General features: G+C 41.3%; 1 protein-coding gene across 2 annotated transcripts; it reads left to right on the top strand.

Moving 5' to 3' along the window:
* Positions 1-595: 595 nt before the first annotated feature.
* ccar1 (cell division cycle and apoptosis regulator 1) lies at positions 596-15,028 on the top strand. 2 transcript variants are annotated; one of them, XM_047603235.1, is made up of 26 exons: positions 596-647; positions 1,650-1,810; positions 1,986-2,161; positions 2,265-2,405; positions 2,846-2,878; positions 3,111-3,307; positions 3,917-4,043; positions 4,608-4,727; positions 5,795-5,987; positions 6,144-6,288; positions 6,382-6,537; positions 6,652-6,877; positions 7,403-7,516; positions 7,862-8,028; positions 8,865-9,075; positions 10,223-10,306; positions 10,582-10,770; positions 10,869-11,060; positions 11,169-11,399; positions 11,483-11,612; positions 11,843-11,931; positions 12,024-12,164; positions 12,260-12,380; positions 12,541-12,723; positions 13,700-13,905; positions 14,006-15,028. In XM_047603235.1, the coding sequence occupies exons 2-26, from the start codon at positions 1,699-1,701 to the stop codon at positions 14,078-14,080; spliced, it is 3,759 nt and encodes a 1,252-aa protein (XP_047459191.1). In that variant the 5' UTR covers positions 596-647; positions 1,650-1,698; the 3' UTR covers positions 14,081-15,028. The 2 variants fall into 2 exon arrangements, with proteins under 2 accessions (XP_047459191.1, XP_047459192.1); XM_047603236.1 differs by having other exon boundaries at positions 6,385-6,537.
* The last annotated feature ends 3,436 nt before the right edge of the window (positions 15,029-18,464 follow it).

Consider the following 18,464-nt stretch of genomic DNA (forward strand, 5'->3'; position numbering starts at 1 on the left):
GAACAAGGAAAAGCTTTGTGTATCTGTTTATGGTTGAAACGGAGTAGTGAATTGAAACAATGAAGAGAAAAAGTGTAAACTATTTGCTTCATTATAGTATTAGTATATGGTTTATATTATTATTATTAGTAGTAGTAGTAGCAGTAGTAGTAGTAGCAGTAGTAGTGGTATTTGGAAGTGGGTTAATTTTGATTACTCGTGAAAGAGGAGGAAGAGGAGGGACTAGATAAGGTTCGACTTCCTCCCACTCCTTTTTGAACGTGCAAAAAAAAAACAGCGTATTTGACTCTTTGGTTGTGTTTTATGTTTACTTTGGTTAATGTCATTATTTAATTCTATGATTATTTGTTCATGTTCAAAATAAAAAGAATGAAATAAATTATTTGGGCTGGCGACGACAGCTTCAATTCTAATTCAGGTTTCTGCAGCAAATGACGGTAAACAGTGTAACTAAATCTTTAATTTTTATTATTTTTTTTACAACTGTTCCTATTTATTGTGCCCATTGTTAGGATGCATAGTCCCGTTAGGACAGAAACAATTCACTTAAACCCCTTTATTATAGGCCATCTGGCGCATGAATCGGGATCCCAGGTCGCGCATGCGCATATCCTCCTATCCTAATCGGCCGGTGCAGGGGGACAACGGTAGGCGCTGTTGATAATGTTTCAATCAAAGTCTGAATATGTTCAGAATTGGAAACTTTTAGTGTAAATTGCTTAGTGCAGCTGGTATGTGCGTGCAGGAGACATGGTGTCGTGGGTGAATTGTGTCGTGGTGTGTTTGTTAAATAACAGTTGCTGCTGTTGCTAACTGCTATAATTCAGGCCTCGCTCTCGATAACAAATCTAGCACGAGGCTAATCTGGCATAGATGCTAACGACGTAAAAATGCTAAGCGTGGTAGCTACCTAGCTAACGCGTCTGCTTTAGAGTCTGCTTTTAAACGTTTTCAGCTGAATTAGGTGCGTTGAAATAATGTCGAGGTTCCCGGTATGCCATAGCTCCAGATTCAGCTCCAGTTCACCTCAACAATATTAGCAACATTAGCTATTGTGCTAGTCAAAATGTAAAGCGTTAAGTCTTCTGTCAGCTGGTGGCTAACATCAGCCAGACTGCTGTCGAGGTTGCTGTGTCAGCAGCTGCCAATGTAACAAGGAGAAATTGAACTGTACAAATGGTTTTCGTCTCTCACAAAGTACCCAGTTAATTGTCTTAAGTTAATCCTTTATGTTATTTTATTGACGTTAGGCGTAAAAATGGGATGAACTGAACTGAAAGGTTATCCTGCCTTTCGCAGACAGTATAAACAACATGAAACATGTTTTCAATTTGGTAAATTGTATGGTGAATATGTATAAGTATGAAGGAAGAAATGGTCACATTTACATACAGATATGTCCTTGAGGCAGCTGCTCACACTTAATTGGACACTAGATATTGTTTTTATTCCTCAGTGTCCTGTACAAATTGCAGGACATTAAGATTGGATGCATGTTATTGGTGTAATTTAAATTTTGGCTTGTGCTACACGGTTCAAGTTATTCAGTTATGATGTTTGTCGTTTCTGATACTCCAATCATATTATGGCTTCATAGATAAGGCTAGACAGATTAACATAGTGCCTCTAATTTTTGTGCTTGATTTTAGTGACAGCATTGGCCTGGTGAGCAGAGACTGCCCTTAACCTGAATGAGTCATGGCCCAATTCGGGGGACAGAAAAATCCACCGTGGGCGACTCAGTTTGCTACCACCGCGGTGTCCCAGCCGGGCCACTCAGGGCAGTCTCTTGACCTAAATAGCTTGCACTGTGAGTATAGCATCTTCATTCAATTCACGTTATAATCTTGTGGTTATAAAGTTTCTTGTGATTCTTGAACTTTCAGTCATGCGATCTTTCTTATCCCGTCCTGCAACAGCATTCCCTTTCACTTTGTATTACAGCCTTTGTTAAGATTGCCTGATTTTTTTTTTCCTCTTTGCAGCTCTTGGTGTGCAACAGCCATCTCTTCTGGGAGCATCGCCCTCTGTTTACTCTCAGCAGTCAGCCTTGGCTGCAGCCTCCCTCAGCAACCAGTCTGCTGCAAACTATCAGCTGTCTCAGCAAACTGCAGCTCTGCAGCAGCAGGCTGCAGCCGCCGCTGCAGCAGCGCTACAGCAGGTCAGTCACAATAAAGTAGTCTTAAGCACGGCCAATGATCTGCACGTTGACCTGGTGAGATGCAATCAGCTACTATCTCTTCTTTGTTCTTTATTGTCTATAGTCACAGATCAATAACGCGCTCCAGCAGTATCAGCAACAACAACAACAGCAGCAGCAGCAGCAGCAGCAACAACAACAACAGCAACAGCAGCAACCGCCCCAGCAACCCCCGCAGCAACAGTTGTACAATGTACCTCATCAGGTGAAGCATTGTTTGTTGGTTTGTTTGTTTTCATATTGTGTCGCACTACATTTTGTGTAAACCTCTGCTCATATTAACCTTAAAAATGTGCTGACTTTGTCTTTTATATGTAGATTTCGGTCTGTTCAAATGTTGTTTGATACAAGTCATCTTTTTGATAAAAACTTTTAAATTCTGGTTAAATTCACTCCTGTAATCATCATTTGATTTGCGTGATTTTCTCCTGTACGTGTCTTAACCTGTTATTTTTTTCTTAGATCATTTGAATGTGCTATAAGTGTAATTTGATACAACTGCTCGAGAGGCAGCATGTTTACTTGTAGCACGAAATACATCTCCTTTCTGCTAGCGGAGATTTGCTATGAGAGCACCAGGCGTGGCATTACAAGTCAACAAAATGTTCACTTTTGTCATTTTCCGTGTTTCTTCTTACTTTACAGCTTCCACAGCCACAACAGGCACTGCTTTCTCAGGTACGGCATTCACCGAGACTAGTCCTGTGTGTTTAGATCTTTTTTATTTACATAGCTGCACAGATCCAGACATATTTGTTTATTGCTTCCTGTTGCGTTTTTCAGGGCTTTTTCAAGTGTTTGAGTCATTATTTTATTCACTGATTGGGTTTCAGCATGCAAGCAAAGTGTTTTAAAACAATCACATTTTGTTCTTTATTTTTTTTAAACTATTTTCTTCCTGACCCCTCAGCCCCCTGTTGCACTGCCGACCAGCCTGAGCTTGTCCAACCCCCAACAAACAGCCCAGATTACGGTGTCATACCCGACACCACGTTCGAGCCACCAGCAGCAGACGCAGCCGCAGAAGCAGCGAGTCTTCACTGGTGTTGTCAGCAAGCTACATGACACATTTGGCTTTGTAGATGAAGATGTCTTCTTTCAGCTAAGGTGAAAGAGTGTGGTCCTCTGCCTTTTCACTGTTTTGAGATGCATTCTTCACTGTATCCATTACAATGACACTCTCTTTTTCTTACTACACCCTTGTCATTTCCCTGGCCCTTATTATAAGCCATAACATAAGGATACATACACTAATCAGGCATAACATTATGACTATCTTTCTAATGTGTGATGGGTTGTTGGGAGGAGCCTCTTTGCATCAGACTTCTTCCAGTACATCCCACAGATACTTGATCAGTTAGGGATCTAGTGACTTTGGAGGCCAGGTCTCCATCACCTTGTGATGTTTTTCAGATTTTTTTTTTTTTACTTGTTTTTTTTTTTTGTATCTGTGCCTTTGTGAAGCATCCCCAGCAGGATGCAGCCTAGGTGGTTGGTGGGTGGTACACGTCTAAGTAACATCCACATAAATGTCACCTGCAAAAGCAGCAGAACATTGTGTTGCCACAAGATGGTCAGTGTTGTTTATGTCTTCTATTAGTGGTCATAATGTTATGCCTGATTGTTGTATGAGCCTTTGCCAGTTTCATACTAATGTGACGTGACTTATAGAGATTTGTGGACGTTTTTTGGAATGTTTTCTTTTTTATTTTATAGTGCTGTGAAGGGTAAGACGCCCCAGGTGGGTGACAGGGTCCTAGTGGAGGCTGTGTACAACCCGAATATGCCCTTCAAGTGGAACGCCCAGCGAATCCAGACCTTACCTCAGCTAGCAAATCAGCAGGTGAGAACATTCAGAGGTTAAAAGTCAGACAAGAATAAGGTTTCTTAACAAAGTACTAAAGTTGTGGGATATCTGCTATAATTGTTGTTGACTTTTTGTTTTGATATAAATTTAATTGCCATCAGCGAAAGCGTCCAAGTTTATTTCTCTGTTAGTGATAATATTTCCTTGTCTGCTGTGAACATTTTCATAACATTTCATAAAATGTTAACCTAGGGTTAAATAAATAGTGCATTATGAAAGCATGATCTTGCCACCTGTAACTGGTTTAGCTACTTTGCACTTTGTGCATGTATCTATGATTCAGTTTATTTGCCTTTTATTGATCTGAGTAAACATGGGAAATTTTACTGACATGTCTGTGAGGGAAGCTGCTTAGTAAAAAATGACAACGCCTTTATTTGAATTTTAAATATCTATAAATACATACATGTGTTATTCACAGGTTTGCTTTAAACGCTAGATAATTCACCCACTCTCAGGAGACTTCTTTTGTATTTAAGTGTTTATTCTTCTAATATTTTTCCGTCTCTTGATGACTGTTGTGTTCTCAATCCCTCCCAGCATCAGCAGCAGCCTCAGCCTTTACCTCAAGCTTCCCCACAGCTCGGCAACCTTTACAATGAGCCAGGGATGCAGCTGCGGTACTCAGACATGCACTCCGCTGCGGACAACAGACAAAATGTAACCCCCAGCCCTAAATCAATCTCTTCCTTTGCCCTTCCCCCTGTTCTTTATTAGATTGTCTTTTCTTTGCTTCCTGTCTTTCCTTTCTATTCATGGTGAACGACGGCCACATTTTTGTTTTTCGTAACAGCAGTTTCTGCTTGTTCTTCAAGTTTGCTGTTGTTGACAAATGGCTACAACCATATTTTATTAGTGGTTAACCTACACATTTATTTATTTTCCTTGTCTGCCTTAAAGAGAGATTTTTTTTATACTTTTGCTTCCTTATTCATGCTGAATGTCTGTATGAATTATATCTTTTTATATTTGAAAAAGAGACTTTGTTTCACACTTTGGATATCCTAATTTTGAAATCTCTAAATCTCACTCCAGGAAGTGAAAAGCTGTGTTGAATAACAATGATTTTAAAAATTGATAAACAAGTCAGAAAATACAGACTTAAGAAGCTGTTTGAATTAAAATATTGTAGTTGTTTGAAGTACCACTCCCATCAGTCTGTTACCAAGCATTGAGACAGTTTTTGCAGTTAGGTACTACAGCTGAACTTGATGATTTGTTTTTACTATCTCTTACTCTGAAAGTGCTGAGCAAAATGCCAAACCTGACTAACGAGAGAGACAACACATGAAGTGTTGTCAGAGATGTTATTGCACTGAGCACAAAACATTACCAGCTCTGATAATGCGGAGCTGGTAATGTTATGTTACAGTCTTCACTGACTGTACATTAGATATGAAAGTCAAAATAGCAAATTTAACTTGGGAATTTTCATCTTTCAGAATCTTCAAAATTCAAAACATTTTTTTCTTCAAATAGGTCAAAACCTGGATTATGAGGTCACTATGAGATTTTTTCTGATTAGGACAACCGATCAGGATCTCTACAATTCTTTCATTCAGGCGTTCAGATCTTGTCGCAGCTTCTTTCTTTCATGCAGCCACACCCTAAGACTTTGTCCAGTTTATCTTTATATTATGCAGTGTTTGGCATGTTACACTTGTTTCAGGTCTGTCTTTTGAATATGTGCTCATCTCTCCCATTACTCTTATTCCTCTCGTCTCTAGAACCAACCTCAAGCTCCTAACATGATGAAGGCCGGCCCCGCCATGCTCCAGTCGCTACCTCCCCCAACCACTTTCAGTGTTCCTTCCCAGGCTCCTCCGCCTTCCCTCTTGCAGGCGCAGCTGTCTGCAGCCTCCCTGGCCCCTCTCCTCCAAAACCCTCCTCAGCCTCTACTACCACAACCTCCACCCAAAGGTACCACACTTGTCACTGTTGTTACATTTATCTGGTTCATCTGGATGTAAACAGTTAGACAAGTGGTGATCGCCATTATATTCGAAGCTGTTTTGGCACAACGTTAAAGTAGTTAGTAACAAGCAGGTGCTTTGCGTTATCCTTTTTTTCCTCCAGATGTGTTTACTGGGGGTCTTTTACAACCCCCCGTGAGAATGATGCCACAGCCACAGCCCGTCAGACGAATTGAGCCTCCGCCCCGTTTTCCCACTCGCAACGATCGAGGCCCCGAGCTCATCCTCAGGACTAAAGAAGAACGCAGGTGAGATGGCAAACATCTGAGATAGTCCAAGACTTATCACAACAGTTTTCCACAGACGTCATTTTTCGTTCTAATGCCTTTCTCGATCTTCAGCAGAGACAGAGACCGTGAGCGCCGGAGATCAAGAGAACGCTCGCCCACACGAAAACGTTCCAGAGACCGCTCTCCGAGACGTGATCGCTCCCCGAGACGTCCTCGCAGGGTGGTCCCTCGCTACACGGTCCAGTTTTCCAAGTTTAGTTTAGACGGGTGAGCACAGTTTTTTTTTTTTTTTTTTTTTTTTTTTTTTTTTATTTAATACATTCTCAAGTATTTAACTAAATATGTTGATTAGCTAGTAACTGCCCCCTCTGTGTTCTCCAGCTCCAGCTGTGACATGATGGAGTTGAGAAGGCGCTATCAGAGCCTCTACATTCCCAGCGACTTCTTCAATGCTGTCTTCACCTGGGTGGATGCCTTTCCTCTTACGCGACCCTTCCAGTTTAGCAACGCCTGTAACTTTCACATCTTGCACAAAGAGGTGGATCCTCTAGTAAAAAACACAGCTGTGTTGGACCCACCTGACGCCAACCACACCTACAGTGCTAAGGTATGACACAAATATTTTTTTACCTTTTTCCTATTCAAAAAGGTGCATTTTTCATTAAATAGACCTTGAAACTACATCTTCTCTTGGTGTTTTGAGACTAATTAATAGTGTGATCACTATTACTTACATAATTGTGTAACACACTATCTTTTTGTTTGGTTGAAAGGTGGTGGAGGTAGTAAGAGATTCAAAGAGCTTGAAGTTGTTGGTGATATAATTACGATGTGTTCTTTAACACCACAGCACATTATTGCTGTTCTATTAATGCAGTAATACGTCAGGAGCTGAACTGCATGTTCTGTTTACATTAGCAAATATGTGTTGTTTCAATTAAGAAGTCATTCAGTAATAATGTGATGTCAGGCTGCACATGTTGTAAAGATAAAACGAGATGTGCAGTGTGTCACCTTCAACTCTGGTCTCCTGCGCCTTTAGCCACTCTTTGCATTAGTAGTAATGTTGTACAAGTCTGTCAATATATTAACAATTATACGTTTAATGTGGTTGGTTTTTTCTATGTCTCAGGTGATGTTGCTCGCTAACCCTGGTATAGAGGAGCTCTATCACAAGTCCTGTGCTCTGGCAGAGGACTCCCAGGAACTCAGAGACTCCTTCCAGCATCCTGCTCGACTCATTAAGGTACGTCAAACTATTTCAAGGTTTCTACAATATTACCGAGCTGACAGTGATGTTATGGTCCTATTCCATTGCTGAGTACTCACAGTGTGGAAGAAATCAAACTGACGTCGGCTCCCTTGTGTGTGTGTTTTTTTTTTTTTTTTTTTAATTCTTTTGGATGTGGATCCTCAGAGGTACGATTATTTAGACATGCTGCTGACATCTGTCCGTCTTTTTCCTCTGTCTCTATCCTCTTTTTCCGCTCATTCCACCCTCTGCACCCCTTTATCCACATGGTCATTCCCCGTTTCCATCTAACCTTTGCTCTGTGGCTCTCCTTTGTTCCCGTCTGTCTTTCTCCTTCAGTTTTTGGTGGGCATGAGAGGTAAAGATGAGGCCATGGCCATTGGTGGTCACTGGTCTCCCTCTCTGGATGGAGCCGACCCAGAGAAGGATCCGTCGGTCCTTATTAAGACAGCCATACGCTGTTGCAAGGCACTCACAGGAATAGACCTTAGTCTGTGCACTCAGTGGTAAGAGCTGTTTCTCTCATCATTATTTATTGTATTTCTGTGTTAACTCTGTTACTAAAATCGTCCGTCTGTAATAAGTTGCATTTTTTTTTTAAACTACTTTGATACTAAATCTCTCTTGAATGTGCTGCATAATATATTTTGTTTCACTTTTTATATTAATGATTACTGTGTTGTCAAATTTGCAATCTATCATTTACTACTACTATTATTATTATTATTATTTGTTGTGTTGTGCAATGTTATTTTTGGCCATATGTGTGTGTCGTAGTCCTGCCTCTCTCTTTCTGTCACACTGTTCATACACACGCATTTCATTGTGATGAAAACGCATGGACTTGATGGCTGGAAGCGGTAGCCTGGACCAGAGGACACTTCCATTACTTTTATTTACTTTTATTTTCCTATTCTCTCTGTTAAATATCTTACATATTTAACTGGCTTTCACTGTCCTGTTGATTCTGTCTCTCTTCGCACAACCCGAATGTAGCGCATTTAAGTGTATCCTAGGCAGAAATGCAGAACACTCATCCATAATTGGCCGAAGCTATAATGGGGATGAATTTGGGGGTGTGATTTACTTCTTGTGATTTGTCTGTGAACTTTCTGAAAATGGCTGCCGTAACCTGTGACAACAGTTGGAGAGCTGCAGACTGGGTCCATTTGTCTTTGCTGTGTGTTGTGTGGGAGAAGGGTCACTGCAATGATGTGTACGATCATTCAGTGACCTGATGGGAGGGAGTAGCTGTAGAAGGCTCGCCCTAGCAAGGCTTGCCTTTTATACTGTGCCCTGACCAGAATGTTTCTTTCCAATGCACCTTCTTCCTTTGCGACAGGTATCGTTTTGCAGAGATTCGCTATCATCGGCCGGAGGAGACACACAAGGGGCGGACAGTCCCTGCTCATGTGGAGACAGTGGTTTTGTTTCTTCCGGATGTTTGGCATTGTCTTCCTACCCGCTCAGAGTGGGAGGTGCTGTCACGGCGACTCCGGGAGCAGCTGTCTGAGAAGCTGTCGGCCGAGCGAAAGGAGGCGGATGGAGAACAGGCACTGAACCGCTAATCCCTCTCTTCTCATTTCCGCTTCTCACAGGAAGGCACAGGAATTACAAAAAAAACAAACCCCAGATACACATCAGACACACAGCGCACACGGCACCGCTCATGCACAGACAGATACGAACACAGGCATATGATCGCGCCACCAAATCTCACCTAGGCTTCTTCTGTTTACTCCTTCACCTGTCCCCTTCTCCTCTGATCCAACTCCTCCATTCCTCCATCAGCACTCCCACCTTCCCTCACATCCAGCAGACACATACAGTGGAAGCAGTGAGACTAGGTTGTGTTGTGTAGGCCCCAGTCGCAAATGATAAAACAGCTTCCAGTTTCTTAAACGCTTCGTAATTGGGTGATAATTTGGCCTAATGGTTCATAATGATCTTTGCATTTGATTTAAAGCAAATTTGCTTCAGCGTTTGGTCCTTGCAGATATGTTCAATCAATAACTTCAATTTGAACCAGTGGACAATTTCAGACACTGGAACCCAGAATTGTTGCTGCTGGAATCTGTGGAGTCACTTGCGTGTAAATAATGTTTTTGTTTGAGAAATGTGTATTTCTATATGATTTTCGCATCAACTTCGAAAAGACAACTTCCCCAAAGTCCTGCTTCTTGTCTGTTCTTGTTGATGGATTCTGCGTTTTCATTTGGACTATATGTAGAACTTGGTTTTTCCAGGGCAGTTGGTTGGACACATGGCTCCTATCTGATGTAGGTGTATTAAACCCACAAAGGGCAATACCGCAGTCATAGAGCATGGTAGGGCCTCCCTATCCTCTCTCCATTTGGAGACCAGCTTCAGTTCACCTGATGTACCTACACACCTTTTGGACACACCTCTCATTGATTTTTACCTTTTTTGTGTTCCACAGATTGATTGATTGGCAGCTGGGGGGCATTTCTGTTGGTTTTTATAAGAGCTAGAGAGCTTCCCTGTGTACGCTTCAGTAGCAGTGGACTTAAACACAGTCGAGAGCTCACTAGGACAAGACAATGAGAGACAGATGAGACGTTGCTTCTTGCACGGATCAACTTTAAAACTCCCTAAGGCCACGAATAGTGTTCTGACAGTTTGCTATCCCACCTCTTTCTCTCCCTCTGCCTGTCTCTGTCTTAATGATTTTCTGTCAAGGAGGAAGAGGACAAGGACGACGATGAGTCGAAGGACGTTAGCACTCCCACTCACTGGGCTAAACTTGACCCGAAATCAATGAAGGTAAGAATCAAATAAAAAGCTCTGGGGGACGTTGGTGCTCAGCCATATTTTATTTATTGGGTGGGGTGAATGCTTGGGGACTATGCATGTATGTACTATGTGTGTGTGCATGAATGAGGGTCCGGTGTATGGGAGGGTTAGGGGCTTTTGTTTTCAATGTAAAGCACTTTGTGTTGCATGTTTTACGTATGCAAAGTGCTTTATAAGTAGAGTTTGATTTGATTTGACAATGGCAAAGTAGAATTTGTACACATCCATATCTTCTCCCTTTGTAGGTGAATGACCTGCGCAAGGAGCTCGATTGTCGCTCTCTGAGCTCTAAGGGGTTAAAATCCCAGCTGATTGCTCGGCTCACCAAGCAACTGAAGGTGGAGGAGCAGGTGGAGGAGTCCAAGGAGCCTGAGAAACCAGAGAGCAAAGTTGCCGAGGAAGAGGAGCCGTGTCGCACTGAGGATGACAGAGAGGTGCAGAAAATGTTATAAATTATCGTGAGAGTAAATATAATATTAAATGTAATGGAGCCTCTTTAAAGGGTCATCTTAAATTCCATTTCCTTTGTTAGGAGGAGGAAAGGAAGAGGCAGGAAGAGCTGGAGCGCCAGCGGAGAGAAAGGCGCTACATCCTCCCTGATGAGCCCACCATCATCGTTCACCCCAACTGGGCGGCCAAGAATGGCAAATTTGACTGCAGTGTCATGTCTCTGAGCGTCCTGCTGGACTACAGACTGGAGGACAACAAGGAGCACTCTTTCGAGGTGAGAATTACTGGTCACAGCATGTGTCTTATTTCATGTCGTAGAAAAGCTGAGAATGAAACCTTTGTTGGTGCCGGTTAATAATAATATTCTGTCCTCTGTGTGCAGGTTTCCCTGTTCGCTGAGCTGTTCAACGAGATGCTACAAAGAGATTTTGGCTACCGCATCTATAAAGCCTTCGCCGCTCTCCCGTCCAAGGACGAGAAGAAGGAGAAGAAGGCCAAAATAGAGTCGGACAAGAAAGAGGCTGAAAAGCGTGAAATAAAGAAGGAAAAGGAAGAAGAAAATGAAGAAACTCCAGCAAAGAAGACCAAAGAAGATGAAGACGAGAAGCGGAAGGCAAGCCTCTCAGACATTTATTTATTCTAGTGTGTCGTTTGCTCAACAAAGGCTGTAATTGTGCAACTTGTGTTTTTCACCAGTTTGAAGAAAAGCCTCTGAAAAAAGAGGAGTCTCGTGACGAGGAGGAGAACGAAGATGACGGCAGCACGGCCAACGCTGAAGAATATGACCCCATGGAGGCCGAAGATGCAGATGATGATGACGATGATGGTACTAATTAAAACAAATAGATTATTTTTTAAACTTCCCTTAGTATAATCTGGTCAATGATGAGAAAGCATGCACCACGCTGAACTTATGATGGATAACACTTCCACTGTTTCTGAGACCTTAAACCAATGACAATACATACGTTTTATATATCTAAAAACTTTGATGTTTTCACACCGATGTCACAAAGATGTTGTCTAACTTGTCGTTGTTTTGTTGATGTTCCTTAGATAAAGACGACGACGACTCCAATGACAGAGACAGGAAAGACCGAAAGGATGACCGCAAGTCATCCAAAGAGAGGTCGTCTAAAGACAAGGTCGGTGTTTACCGCTGTCGGCATTTTGTTGAAGTTGTGACGTAGCGTATCCGTGGTTGTTGGTGTAAATGTGGCTGTTGTTGTTGCACCAGGAGAAGACGCAGATGGTCACGCACAACAAGGAGCTGCTGATGGCGTTTGTCTACTTTGACCAGAGCCACTGTGGCTATTTGCTGGAGAGAGACCTGGAGGAGATCTTGTACACACTGGGACTGCATCTATCTCGTGCTCAGGTGAACACACACACTCAGACCTTTTTGTGTCCTTTTTGTTCCTACTCATTGGCCTACAGCCCAGTAAAACCTTCTTGATTTATGTCTGTTTTCAGATAAAGAAGCTGCTAAACAAACCCATTGTCAGAGAGTATTGTTACTATCGTAAACTGACAGACAAGGGAAGTGATGAACCCACTCCTTCCATTAACGAATCCCAGATTGAAAACCTCACAGGTGAGCCAACACGGATATTTATGGTTGATTTATATGCCTGTTTATGAGCAATTTGATATCTGCGATATTAGAAGCGTCATAAAATAATTTACTGCCACAATATGGAAGAGGTTATCTGTGGGAAACTCTTTGATGAGAGTCATTTGTCTGTTTCTCTCAGGTAACCGAGGTCTACTTCCTGCTCTGAAAGCTCGCGCGCAGGCAGAGGCCAGCGAGTCTTGTAATCTGATCGTGTATAACGGAGCCATGGTTGACATTGGCAGCATGATGCAGAAACTGGAGAAGAGTGAGAAAGCCAGAGAGGAGATAGAACAGAAGCTCATTGTGCAGGACGCCAAAATGGGTGAGAGTGGGATCCAACAATAACTGAAAAATGATGTTGTTGTTGTGTCATACATCGCAAGCTACACTCTGTGTCAGTAGTCCTTCAGCGATCTGACTCAATTTGAGCTTTGCTACAGAGAGGCCCAGTCTCACTTCAAACAGCAATCCTTTACTCTGATTTCTGGTGAAACGTGGACTGGTACATTTCTTTATATGAATTCACCAATGCTGATTGTGAATGTTTAGACTGGGGAGTAGCTGAAAGGCCAAAGGTGGCAGACTCATAGCGTCTTTATGTAAATGGTAGGCAAACTGGAGAGCTGTTTGAGACCGGTCTCATGCCAAATTCATTTGTGCGACTTGTTGGCAGCCTAGTGTTAACACAGCTGCTTTGATGACCATATTCAGCTTGTTTGCTTTAGCTAGAATGTCATCCGAGGTTATGGCGTTTAACACGAGAATGAGACTCTATTAGCGTGTCCACACTTGGAAATTAACTCTGACAGACTTTACTACAAACTGAGGAAATTAAGTGGGAACATAACACGTCTCCAGATACTCCAGAATAATTACTCATATACACATACTTATAGAAATGTTAAGGTTATAAATAGTTTAGTTTGACCTCTTATCATTCCAGCCTTTTTTGCAAAATAACTCCTATTTAGGACATACCCAAATAAACTGAATACTTTTCATGAACATTTTTGAGCTCATACATGCTCTTGGTCTCTTTTTAAAGCTGACACTCTGACGTTTCTAACACAAAGGTCAGAATAACTCTAAGTGTTCTTCAGTAATCGAAGTTTGCACACCTATAATGACTTTTATCAATGAAATCAGAAGAAAACTACACATTGCATGTAGCATTTACTCAAACACGACTCATGCACAGATCTCTGACTGGTTCAAAAAGCAACTGCTGTCCTTTCTCTTGACACCCACTGACGTTAATCATGGACCTCAGTCTGACTCGGTGTTGTCTCTTTTTCCAGAGGAAGACGCAAAGGTTAAAAATCAGTTGGAGCAAACCAACAAGTCCTTGAGTAAGGAGCTGGAGGAGGTGAAAAGCACACTCAGCCAAACTGAGCAGACTCTGAAGGCCGTGGAGGAGCAGAGGACGACCTATCGTGACCACATGAGCAAGTCGGCCAACACCTTGATGGCCACTGTCAAAGGGCTGCTGGCAGTGCTGAAGAAGGTGCACCGTGTTTTAAAGCAGCATGTCTCTGTCCGTCTGTTTCCTTTTCACCTCCAGGCAAGAAATAAGCTCCAGCTTAATGACCATTTCTCTCTTTCAGGATCAAGATGCTGGCGAGTCTGAGGAAGAAGTCGATCACATTCTGACATCTCAGACGAACGGTGCTGATGACTGAGCCACAACTTTGAGAGAAATAAAGCTAATCTAATACTGATCATCTTAAATTGTAAATATTCACTCAACAAATGTAATTGTTTTTGTTTGAACCCATTGTCTCCCAAGTACATGTTTAATTTAATGGATTAGTTCCCTTGTGTTCAATTTTACCTCCATTTTTTTGTTTTTTGTTTATTTTCTTACGTAGAAGACTTTTAACTATGACAAAGCTTTGGAGCGCTTCTTTTCAAACTAAATTTGGTTGCTAACATTTCTTTTTGCCATCGCTTCAGCTTTGTTATGGCCAACAAAGTGCCACAGTGTAGATTTAAAAGCCAGTATGTGTGAGTTGTATTTGAGTTAATTTAGTTTTTTCTAATGAGCAATAATGATGCTATTTATGTGCGAGAGAATTCACGAGAACTTATATTTAAAAGAAACTAGTTTTGGAAGGAAAGGGTGGGAGGATGCCCACGTGGTTCAGACAGATTTTCCTCACAAACCATCCCTGCCCCATTTCGTTGTTTTTGTTTCTACATTCACTTTGTTCTTCAATTTGGCTGGATTAACGGGTTTTTCCATTATTTTCAAACACATCGCTATGCATGGTTGCTGCCTCTCGTGGATCATTTTTCTGTCTGCACCTCCTGACTGTGTCCCCCGACTGCAGCGCCGCCATGTGTTACTGTGACGAGCGCCTGTCTTGTTTTCGGAAAACTACACATGAACCAAAAGTTAAGCTCAATGAATGTGTGTTCTGCTGAAGGAATGAACATTGACATTGTGAGTCCATCTCTGAACTATGTGTGTGTTGGTTTGGGATGTTCTTAAAAAAAGAAAAGAAAAAGGAAAAAAAAGAGGCACAATTACATTTAAATGTTCTCCAAAGCAGGCAATTTTATTTTTCTATAGAAAATGTACTCTATGGATGTCTTGTGCAAGAGTAAAGTGGTCCATTTTAACACTACAGTGTGTCTGTATGTTTTTTATGTTTATGACCTTAAAACTAAGGAAAACAGTTGAAATTCAACCAACGCTCATTTTATTAATCACATATTAAAATACTTGAAGCTAAGTTATTTGATAAATCTGACTTATTTGGTGAATTTAAGTTGATAAAGCGTATTTATTATCAAACTGGTGTTTAGCTTGTAATAAGATAAGACCGGTACTTTATTGATCCCCATTGGAGAAAGTCAAATGTTACAGCAGCACAACAGTGGCCAGAAAGAAATGAAAGAAATTAAATAGGACAACAAGTAGCAAAAAGTACAGTACACAAAGTGACAGCAGCTGTGGATAAAGTGACAGTGTAAGTAAGCTCCATATGGGCTCAGTGAGGTCAGAGCTCTGTGCTGTTCACACTGCTTTTGTGTCTGTGTCTGATGGCAAAGTCTGTGGGCACAAAGGAGCGTCTGAAGCGTTCAGTTCTGCACGATGCTGCACAGCTCACCAGCAGATGGCAGCAGAGTCTGCGGAGTCTGTGGGGACATGTTGGACTTCAGCGAAGTAAATGATTGAAACCAAACATTAACTACCTCTGTTTTATCTTCACTTACTTGAATACATTTTTACATTTGGAGTTTTTTTGGATTTTTTTTTTTTCGATCAACCTTACCTTTTCTGAAAAGGCTGATTGAAAAAAAAAACTCTTGTTAGAGACGTTTAGCGCAGTTTATGGTTTCTACATTTCCATATTTAAGGGAAAACGGCAGAGTTTATGCAAATTAACTTTGCTGGGCATTTGGAAACTGTTAGGGCTTCTGATCTGTAATTTAGTACTTTTTCCGAGATCATCCTAATGCTACCCTAGCTAGCTCAGGCACTAGAGGTAATGCTAACACAGCGTTTTAGGGCCTGTTCAGGCCTGGTATTAACATGCGTCTTGAGTGATCTGGTTACAAGAATCCTGCTTTAAGTACGTTTGTTCACACCTGGCATTGAAATACGCTTCGGCATGGAGCCAGCACCTGAGATCTGATAACAGTTTTGAGATCTGTATGCAAACAAACTCAAAATAATTTGGTGAGCAGTAGAAAACTGTAACAGACTAATGGATCTCCTCCTACTGCACCGCTTGTTGCATGTGGGGCATGAAAGAAAGATTGCAACATAATGAGTTGTTCAATCTAAAAAAAAAGAGCACACACTAGGTTGATGTTTATTTATTTATCTATGCCACGTGGTTATTTTAAAGACCCCCTCACAAACCTCAGGTTATAACAGGAAGAGGAAATACACAGGATGGGGAAAAGCATCAATACAAAGGTAAATGAAAGTTATTTAACTCCACGTGAGTACTTTGCATACGTCATCATGATCACATCTGTAATTAGCGACACGCCCCTTAAATTTTTTTATAATGATGAAATTATTCGGTTACTTCGTTTTTTTAGACTCATTCTTGCTCAGATTTATTTATTAGTTTTATTCATTAAAAGCTACAATTACTCCTTTTATTCTTTTATTAGCATTGTTAATATAGAATTAATTTTCTGTAAAAAGACTCATGCTAACCCAGCTAGCTAAGGATATAATGCTAACAACAGTGTGTCTGTGGGTACCACGTTATTTTATGCTACATAATTGTTTAGTTAATTACTGTCTTATACTTGTTACCATTATTTAATATACTTGTGTGTTTTCTTTACTTTTCTGGGCCTAAAACTCAACATTTGACAGCAAATTTACATTATACACACTCAGCTGTCAGTTTATTAAGTACCCTGTGCTAAAACTAGCGCGGTCTAATACAACAGTCCTGTAATGACTCTTATAAAGGCTAGCTATATTGCTCAGGTTACACTGAAACCTTCTTTTAGAAGTCTTTTTATTCACTGGTGTTTCTATTAGTTTCCCCACCATATAGCCTATGCCAGATAATGGAAACAGCTCTCTGTATAATAGCACTACAAACTGCAGCCTGTAAAATGGCAATGAACACGTTTTTTTCTTTTTTATTAAAGACAGACCGACTATTATAACTTCCATGGAGGGAGGAGGGCCCATGAGCATTAAAAGAAGTTATTAAAACAGCAATAATGAACTCAGTTGACCCAGCTGCAAGTTGTGATCACTTGAGCCACCAGAAGGAATATACTGTATATCCAGTTTGGATTTATATGTATACGGTATCCGGTGTACATGTGGTGTACATGCACATGTTTAAACCAAAACAAGCTCAGCTACCTTTCTGCTATTTATCAAGAAAAGTAACTGCATATTTAGTCCACCGCTCACCAAAGAAATCCTGTTGTTTTATCATTAGTAGCCACGATCATTGCATTTGTTTTCCACCACTGTTTTTACAGCTGCTTCCAGTAAAAACCTCAAAAGCCGAGCGCTCTCACTGACATGAAACCGGAGTGTAATTATTTTGCTGCAGGACACCTTCACTCATAATAAGGGCAGAATATTTAGATTCGGTGCATTTAAGCTGGCCTACTTTTAGTAATAAACAGACTACTTTTAGTTTCCTCTTTTTAGATTCTACTGCTGGTAATGTGGAGAAAACTGTTGCAGACCATTAATCTTATAGCTCCCAAACCCCAAGACAAAAAGTTTCTATCCTCCAAGACTGTGACCAAAACATCAGGTGAGAAAAGGGGCATTGTTTTCTGACTAGTACATGCAGATGAGGTCCAGGTTTTCTGGAGGCACAGGTCCATGCACTAATACCAGACCATGATGAACTCAAGATGAGAGCCCAAGAGTCACTCCACGCCATTTATCAGGAACAGTATCCCTGCAGTTGTAGATATGGAGGGCGTGACCGGACATCGCTCAGATTGATTATCGCAGCGTGTTGTCATTCAGTTCGTCTGAGGAACGGGGAGGTTCCTGCTCCTCGGCCTCTAGTAGATCATTTACCTTTGAAGCTTTTGTTTCCTCCTCGCTGGACTTTTCTGACCTCCTGTCAGCGTAATGCTGTTTTTGTTTCCTCTCCCACCATTCAGAAGCAGACACACTTTCGTTCGCACCATTTACTGCTTTTATGAAAACAGATTTCCCACTAAAATCATAACAGTGATTAGTTACTCGATAATCTGTTGAACATTAAAGCGCAGACTGACACAATATCTCTTCATCTTGTTAGAATCCTTGTCTTGGAGCTTTTAACCCCATTCCTTCGCATGTGTGATTTATCAAGATTTAAAGTCAAGAGTTTTATTTAATCCCAGCGCTCTAATAACGTGCTGCAGCTGGAGAACTGACAGCTAAAACCGTTCCCACCAAGAATGAAACCTAGTTCACTTTACAAAAAAAAAAACAACTTTACATAGCAGGAAATGTCTGTCTGTTTCCAGCAGCTTGACTATGTCATTTCCTAGAGAACAATAACTATCTGTCACCCAGCACTTTGGTTATGTGGCTGCTTTTGTCCTGATGTCGAGTTCTCAATG

This window comes from Mugil cephalus, chromosome 13, assembly GCF_022458985.1.
Source record: "Mugil cephalus isolate CIBA_MC_2020 chromosome 13, CIBA_Mcephalus_1.1, whole genome shotgun sequence".
Classification (NCBI taxonomy): Eukaryota; Metazoa; Chordata; class Actinopteri; order Mugiliformes; family Mugilidae; genus Mugil; species Mugil cephalus.

Coding starts and splice junctions, on each gene's coding strand:
- ccar1 (XM_047603235.1), top strand. CDS start 1,699: ATGGCCCAATTCGGGGGACAGAAAAATCCACCGTGGGCGACTCAGTTT. Junction 2,406..2,845: donor TGTACAATGTACCTCATCAG/GTGAAGCATTGT, acceptor CTTACTTTACAG/CTTCCACAGCCACAACAGGC. Junction 10,307..10,581: donor TTGACCCGAAATCAATGAAG/GTAAGAATCAAA, acceptor CTCCCTTTGTAG/GTGAATGACCTGCGCAAGGA.